Source organism: Frankliniella occidentalis, unplaced genomic scaffold, assembly GCF_000697945.3.
Source record: "Frankliniella occidentalis isolate FOCC.00 unplaced genomic scaffold, Focc_3.1 Scaffold226, whole genome shotgun sequence".
NCBI classification, from domain to species: Eukaryota; Metazoa; Arthropoda; class Insecta; order Thysanoptera; family Thripidae; genus Frankliniella; species Frankliniella occidentalis.
This window is the reverse complement of record NW_026267352.1, coordinates 337772-345565: the sequence shown is the minus strand read 5'-3', so window position 1 is coordinate 345565 and position 7794 is coordinate 337772. Positions and strand designations below refer to the sequence as shown.

The 7794-nt window shown below is 52.2% G+C and overlaps 2 protein-coding genes across 2 annotated transcripts in view; one reads left to right on the top strand and one right to left on the bottom strand.

Moving 5' to 3' along the window:
• LOC113216985 (2-methoxy-6-polyprenyl-1,4-benzoquinol methylase, mitochondrial) overlaps positions 1 to 3722 on the top strand; it is a 6223-nt gene extending 2501 nt beyond the window's left edge. The window contains exons 5-6 of the mRNA XM_052272844.1: positions 3375 to 3486; positions 3564 to 3722. Coding sequence (XP_052128804.1) covers positions 3375 to 3486; positions 3564 to 3665 — 214 coding nt within the window. The 3' untranslated portion in view covers positions 3666 to 3722. The remainder of the gene's footprint in view (positions 1 to 3374; positions 3487 to 3563) is intronic.
• Positions 3723 to 5084: 1362 nt separating this feature from the next.
• Positions 5085 to 7586, bottom strand: LOC113201989 (dynein light chain 2, cytoplasmic). The gene is made up of 3 exons (XM_026416016.2): positions 7418 to 7586; positions 6309 to 6420; positions 5085 to 6233 (listed from the first exon to the last, which is right to left on the bottom strand). The coding sequence occupies exons 2-3, from the start codon at positions 6414 to 6416 to the stop codon at positions 6072 to 6074; spliced, it is 270 nt and encodes an 89-aa protein (XP_026271801.1). The 5' UTR covers positions 6417 to 6420; positions 7418 to 7586; the 3' UTR covers positions 5085 to 6071.
• Between the last annotated feature and the right edge of the window lie 208 nt (positions 7587 to 7794).

The window sequence follows — 7794 nt, the reverse complement described above, 5'->3', positions numbered from 1 at the left end:
GGGGGGGTGGCGCTTAGGGGAGCTATGGAATAGGGCGGACACAGGATGCCCAGGTCACGCTGGACGCACAATGTCCATGGTAGTATTCGACCACGACATATACACGGCAAACGGGCTGATGCACTCACTGACTGAACTTTCTGCCTTCTGGCTCTAGTAGCGGGTCTCAGAGGCCATCTTCAGAATGGCTTTTAAAACACCCCGTCGATGGTCCCTTTTCCTATGAGTCCGCACTCGGTCCACTGCCTTTTCCCACTAACAGCCCCCCCCCCCCGGTCCACTGTCACTCAAACCGCCGAAATCGAACAGCGCGCGATATCCTCCCTCTGTCGCGGACCACACCCCGCCACCCAACCGATCTCGGCACATTTCTCTATGCCGCGATGGTCTAATTTTACCAGAGGCGCAAGGTTGCCGCCGGCCCGGCAGCCGGCAGCCCGCCGGCCGGCCCCGGGGTTTTGGTGTGGCCCCGGCCCTCGGCGGCAGGGCAGGGCAGGGCAGCTCGGTCCGGCCCGTCCATTTATTAGCGCGCGTGAAAAGGTCGGGGTCGAGCTTCACGGGCTGCATTAGGGCGGCGCGGAACCTGCTCAGGCATGGCCAAGGGCGTGCCTTGAGCAGGCCTTTTGTCTGTGTCGGGCACTTTTAAGAGTACACGCGCCAAAGTTCCAAAGTGTATGCGAGGTGGCTGATGAAGATCCCCGCAATCTCTCTCTCGTCGGGCTTGCCGTCATTCGCCGTTGCGAACCTGACAAGTTCGCCTAGGGAAGCTGCCATAGCGCCTGGTAGGTAGGCAACATCTCGCGACTGCAGTGCGTGGATGCACTGCTGGGTGGCCTACCCTGAGTCTCGCAGGCGTCGAGCTCCCGTAATTACGTACCCGAATAGTTCTGAAAAAAAAGCGCACGTACTTTCTCGACGACCCCTAGCACTTTAATTTCGAAAGAGGCCTGGAGTTTCTCAGCCCCCGGCCGGGCGCTACATCCCTGCTCGCCCCTGTTCGCCTGCACCGGTGTGGACTGGACTAGTTATGCACGAGCTGTCAGCCTGCTTCTATCCAGCGTGACTCACATCGACCAGCTACCGTCCGGGCAGTCGGGGAGAGAGGCGAGCGGCTCCCCCCCCCGCAGCTCTCTCTCTCTCTCTCTCTCTCTCTCTCTCTCTCTCTCTCTCTCTCTCTCTCTCTCTCGCTCTCTCTCTCGCTCTCTCTCGCTCTCGCTCTCTCTCTCGCTCTCTCTCGCTCTCTCTCGCTCCCTCTCTCTCGCTCTCTCTCTCGCTCGCTCTCTCGCTCTCTCGCTCTGCCTCTGTCTACTCTCTCGCACGCGCCCTCGCTCTTCCCGTCCCCCTGCTTGGCAGGCCCGACACAAAGCAGGGCGTCTGCTGAAAGACACGCCGTCGCGGCGCCCGCCGTCGCCAACCCTTCTTTTGTGAGCACCGCTGCGCCCGCCCTGGACAGGAAGCTCCGTCCGTCACGTGACCTTGCATTATGGATCAGGGCTGCAACGGGGGAGGTCCTGCCGGTGTCCGCGGGTGCCGCGGGTGCCGCGGGTGCCGCCGGGACGCTGGCCGCCGCCCCTCCGCCTCGCCGCCCCGCCCTCCCCTATCGGGCTGTTGGCCAGTCGGCTGGTACCCTCAACTTCCAACCCCAACCCCTCCTCAACCCACAACCCCTTTAGGTACCGGCGCGGTGGCGCTCACCTTGTTTTATTTTCCTGTGCTCGCTTCCCCTCTCCGCTCCGCCGCGCGGCAGGCAGAGCAATCTCCGGAGCCGATCGTGGCGTGGGTCGGGGCGGGGGCGGGGGCGGGGGCGGTAATATAAAGTTGCGCTGCAGGGTGGGGCGTTCCGAGGCGGGGTGGGGCGTGCCAAGGCGAGGGAAGGCGTGGCGCGGCAAGGTCAGAAGAGTGGTGAGGGTCCAAAGTGGAGACGAGGCCAGCCCATGCCGGTCCGGGGGAGCCAGCCAGGCGCCAGGCCCGGCGGCCCAGCCCAGAGGCCAGCCCGGCTGGAGGGCCGGAGGGGTCGCCTCGCCTCCTAGCGGGCCCCCGCCCTATGCTAGCGCCGACTAGCGCCCGCCGCCGCGCGCCCCGCCTGCACCCCGCCCTTGCGCGATGTCTCTGCATGGAACACGCCTCGGCCTAGGCCTAGCCGTGCCAGTAAGGGGGTTCGATCCTCAATACAGCAGGGCGGGGCGGGGCGTAGCCTAGCGTCTGTCTTGCTGTTGTGCGCCGTGCGGGCCGGCGGGGCCTCGGGTGCGAGGGCTAGCACAGCAGTAGCGCTGCGCCCGTGCCCCTCCCCCCTGGCGCCGCCCCTGCTGCGTCGTCCTCTACCGCATATTCACCCCTCCCACCCACACCCTGCGGTGGCCTGGCAGCACGCGGCTGCACGCGGGAGCCCGGCGGAGCCCGGGTCTAGACTCAAGGCTGCGGTCGCGGCCCCGCACCCTCCCCTCTGCGGTAGCCTGGCAGCATGCGTCTGGTGGCCAGGCCAGGCTGGGCCTCTGCTCGACGAGGCCTCGACAGTCTAGGACCCCATTACCCTGCTTCTCGCGTCCGCCCGGGGCGCTGGAGGGGTGGGAGTGGCAGACGAACAGACTACCCGGCGCGGCGCCCACCTGCGGCCTCGGCCCCTGCGGCCGGCGCGACTTGGTGGCGGGCATTAAGGGCATCATCCTTTACTTCCGTGGAGGGCCGAGGGACTCCCCTTTGCTACCCTCGCTTGGCCCGAGGCGGCAGGGCGGCAGCCACACGGGGCTGCACGGGGGTCGCTGCTCCTTCCCTTAATCATTCATGGCGCGCCACGTGTGGGGGTGGAGCAGGTCGCGGCGCCGGGGCGGGGCGGCCGGGCAGCTGGCCGCCGGCGGGTGGCAGGGCAGGCCGCCGAGACCACGCTCGACGTCGATGCCCGGCGGCGCTGCTAAGGGCACCGGGCGCCCCTCACGCACCGGCCATCGGACCCTGCGCCCGCACAACAGAAGTATGAAACATTTATGGAGGTATTTCTGTGTGTCGCAAAATGGGTGGGGTTCGTAGATATAGGGGGTGTGAGGTATTGCGTGTGCGTATTCTTAGCCAGGGTGCGGCTGCTTTTTCTATTGCAAGTGCTGAAAGGGGCGGAAAATCGCAAACCAGTCCTTGGGCACGTGGGCGGGTCTCGTGTCGGAGGTGTCCCGAAGACTTTCTAGAAACGCGCCCTGTGGCTCGGCTGGCGTGGCGGTGTGGGGCGGAGCGGCGGGCGGGGCGGCGTGCAGCCTGCAGTGAATGGGGTAGGCACGCCCGCGCCACACACGCGTGTCACGGAGGTCTACCCTCCAGGCGCCTCAGGCCCTGGCCACGGTTGTTAAGTTATAATCTAACTGTGACGTGTGTCTTGCTGTCCTCAGGCTGTACGACCAGTACTCGTTCCAGATTATACCCCTTATGGGCCAGCTGGTGGCTGGCCAATGGAGACCTTACCAGTATCTAGTTGAGAGTATACGTCAATTTCCTGCGCAGGTGATATAATGGATCCAATTTGCAGACAAGGTTTCGTTGCTCTACATTTTGAACTGATTCTCTGTTTTGTATTCTAGGAAGAGTTTAAGGAAATGATTGAAGCTGCTGGTTTCCGATGCGTTTCGTATGAGAACCTCAACTTTGGAGTTGTAGCAATTCACTCAGGATTTAAATTGTAGTTGTTAAGTGATAATTTATATCAAGACTGGGCTCTTAATAAATATTGGTTCATCATTTTCATGTGTTATCATGTTGTGTCCCCATGTTGCTTAAAACATTACAAATGTGTTGCCAATTTCAATGCATCGATCATGATAAAGAAAGTTCTGGAGTAATTGATGAAGAATTGTACTTTTTAATTTGCAAATTTTTTTCTAGTTATACATGTCAAACATTTAGAAGTAGATTGGGTGATAAAGACAGTTAAGATTTTAGATATTGAAAAACAACATGAATGAGTAAATTCTTCACAGTAATTAGGAATGAAAGATTAATTTTCTGTCATGGTCTGTTCTTAAAATCAAAAAAATTACACATATAAGTAACTGTGGGAAAGAAGGGAATATCATAGGTCATCCATTTGCTTAGATTATTATCGCAGAAACAAAGGGATGGAACTAGTTCAAAGGAGTCAATACATTAAGTGATGTCATAAGTGGAATGCTAGCAGCTGGAAAACCTCTCCATCAAAGACAGATGGCTGTCCCAAAGAATCTTAGCTGCTTCTCTAACTAGGGATTAAGAATTTCAACAAGGTAACTTCCTCACTAAATTTCTGAAGGTTCAATCACCTCTAATTCCACTGCTGATGGACTTGGTCAGAGAGTTCTTTCAAATATGTTAAGCATTTCAATTTCAAACAAAAATCATAGGATAACTCAAGGTATCTCAGACTTCAAGGTAGCTTAGAATCCAAAAAAAAACAAAAAAAAAAAACAGTTTTCTATACATGACCAATTTGAATTCTAAGATTTAGTTCCACACTTGCTAAATTTACACCACCAGAACTAAATGAAATGAGAACACCTTCTGGCTGATTGCTGATGTTATGCTGATTAAGTACATATTGCAGATTGCCTTGCTTGCAAGGGGACTCAATACACGTTTGGTCACTAAGATTGATCTTCATTTACGGCTCATTAACAAAATACTCCTCCAAGGAAAACAATCAGACTAGATTCCCTAAATAGGTAGGATTTAGCATACTTTTAGGTAATAAATTATGCTAAGAGTCAAGGAACTATCAGGCATATGGAATTGCCGATTTAAGGGGGGGCACTGGTGGGGAGAGGGGCATAAATGCATGAATATATTATCCAGTCACCATAGAGCTCAGCTAAGACTCTTTCTTTTCGATTGGAAAAGACCTTCAGTTTGAAGATGGGCACTGTATTAATGAGGCTTCTTCAAGTGAAAAAGTAAGATTAAATTTTAATTCAAATTTGAAGACAATTTTTTTATATCTTGCCCAAAACAATAAGAATGTCAAGTGCACCTAAACCTTGTTTAGCATCACAAGAATGTACATGAAGATCACACGTAACATAGAACAAACAAGGCTTCTTTAAGAAGGATTTGACAATGAAATCAATACTTCGAAAGTTTAAATAATACTTTTTATCCTTTTTCACATTTATACAAAAACATAACAACGTCCATTTCAAATGAAAAATAGCACATGTTTAATTTAAAAGGCAAAGGAAAATGCTGTACAGAAATAGGACACCAAACTTAATTTAAGTACCATGGGAAAGCTGTTGACATTGAAATCAATGAATGTAAATAAATAACCCACTCCTCATTTGTACCAATAAAGTATGTCATTGACCAATTTATAATTTTACAGTTTAAACCTTGCCTGGCATCCTAAATGTACTGTTTCTTCCCTACCATAAACCACCAATACACTCCAAATACTGAGAGCATTTGTCACAACAATTTGTACATGCTAGTAACACATCATACAACAAAATAGAACTTACAAAACAAAGCTTGTTCTGCGTAAAAAAAAAGGGGGAGGGAAAGAAAAATAGAAATTGGCAGATGTCCCATCATCTAAGAGATCGGGCTGCATCTTAAACAGTTAGAAACAAACAACAAAATTGCTGTTTAACTAAAACAAAGAACTTAAAACTAATTTTGAGATTTGTAAGCTGTAACCCAATAATTTTGTACCAACAGTTAACATTTAATAAAATTAAATCCACCTCAAATTTTAAGGAAGTTAGAACATCAGTAAAATGTGAGGCCTAAAATTTTAGTTAATACAAACCTAGAGGGAAACAGTCATGTATGGCATGGTAAAGATAGAAGCATATCTTAAAGATGAAGAAAATTTTCTTCCTTCACTGGGAACTAAACTGGGAACTAATGAGAATCAAGTTATTGGTTTCAAAACATGAGGCAAGAAATTTGCTTTGTGAAACAGGAAACTAATGATGCTAGCTGTAAATTCATCCAAGTGTGCCTCCACTAGTAATTTTTAGCTACCAAATTAACAGAATTTATAGTTAAGAATGAGCACAAAAGTTGGAATTTGCATATTTCACATCAGGAAATTAAAAGGGATAAGGGTAAAGATAAGTTTAACCGCTCTTAAAAAGAAGGATGGCAACCTGACCAAGGTAAAAGTAGATGAAGTGCCTTGTCTCATGGGTAACATAGCTTCCAAAGTTGCGTCCAACAATACAATGCCAGGTAGGGTTGTACTTCTTGTCGAATTCTTTCTTGATAAAAGCAGCTATGTCCTACAAGAAGAGAAGAGATATGTCAATAACAAAGCTTCGAATAAAATAAAGTAAAGATACAGGGCATTGACTTACTTTCTCAATGTTGTATTTTTCCAGTGCCTGGGTAGCACAGTCAACTGCATCTTGTTGCATCTCCTCTGACATATCAGCATTCTTAACAACTGCCTTGCGGTCCGACATGGTGCTGCAACAAAATGAGGTACTCATGAGGAAATGCCCATTCTGTAGTTCACACATTCACGGAAACATCTTACAAAGGTTCTGAACAAATAAAGGAGCGACTCATTATCCCTAAGAAAGTACGCAACTTGAGTTTGTCAACGGAGCTCCATTATATACTTGGAAAACGGAAGCTATTATACCCTGCCGCAAGCCCACAGAAGGAACGGAAGTAGGTTGACAGGAGAGAAGTAAGAAATGAAAAATACCCACCTAGTGTCCCTTGAAACCCTTACAACAGCAACAGCATCCAACTCTCTCATGGTTCCCTCACCAGCCTGCCCCAGACCTAACCTGCACCTAACTACATGTCCCCCCTCCCTCACTTTTGGTGGCTCGTCACTGCGACATCGATGCGACCGCTGGAGACAAGGGTAGGGGCCTAACGAGCGACTCCACCTGTGTGGTGCACGGGGCCCGGTGTGTCCTGAGAGCTGAGAGGGAGCAGGCCCTGCAGGCGCGCGCGCCCCGGTGTGCGGGGGCCAGGGCCCCTGGCCCGCCCCCAGCCAGGCCAGGTCGCGCGGCGGCCTCAGGCCCCCGGACCCCCCCGGGCCCCACCCTGCCGGAGGGAGCCCCTCCGCTACCACAACACTAATGCTCTAGAAAGAAGGACCTTCTCTAACCCTGGACGCTAGACCAGTCGGGATTTTGAGACCATTTCAGACAGCAGAGTAGAGCAGAAGCCAGGGCCCCCGTCCACCAGACCTCAACGGGCCTTACTCCCACACAGAGGTCACACACCTGGGCCGATTGAGCCCAGTCGGAGCCTGACACAGAGACGGTAGAAAGTCAGGACACTAATAGATCTGATCAAGTTGAAATTGTCGCCCTGAATCCCATAACCTTCAGGGTGTCTGTCAAAAGGAACCGACTCGAGCATCGAGGGTCTTGCCTGACCCCAGGTCCCCCAACTCAAAATCGTATTTTCGACGTATTCCCGAAGAGATTCCACTTTCCCTTACCTGGATTGGTGAGTTTGTGGTTGGAGGTGACAAGAAAACTACCCTCGGCACACTGCACGCGCAAAAGTCTACTTAATTTCGTCCGTCAACTACGGAGCACTAGAGTGATCGGCACTTCTTATTTACTTGGCGGCCTGTTGTCAACTTCCCACTACCTCGCCTCCCATTGGCCGCGCGGTAGAGTCTTCTGCCAGGGTCCTCTATCGCCCCACAATGCACCGCGCGAGCCCCCCGGCGCGCGCCCGCCTCTCGTTCAAAAGGAGCGCTCTTCGGCTCTTCTGCGCAGGCTGCGGGCTGAGCGGGCCGGCGCATGCGCGGGCCCAAGTGAAGAGAAGGGGCCGGGAGAGAGGGATCGAGTGCGAGAGAGAGAGGAGGGG

Excerpts from the sequence above, each read along its gene's own strand:
- LOC113201989 (XM_026416016.2), bottom strand. The coding sequence starts at position 6,416 with ATGTCGGACCGCAAGGCAGTTGTTAAGAATGCTGATATGTCAGAGGAG. Across the intron at positions 6,234-6,308 it reads AAAAATACAACATTGAGAAA|GACATAGCTGCTTTTATCAA; the intron begins GTAAGTCAATGC and ends CTCTTCTTGTAG.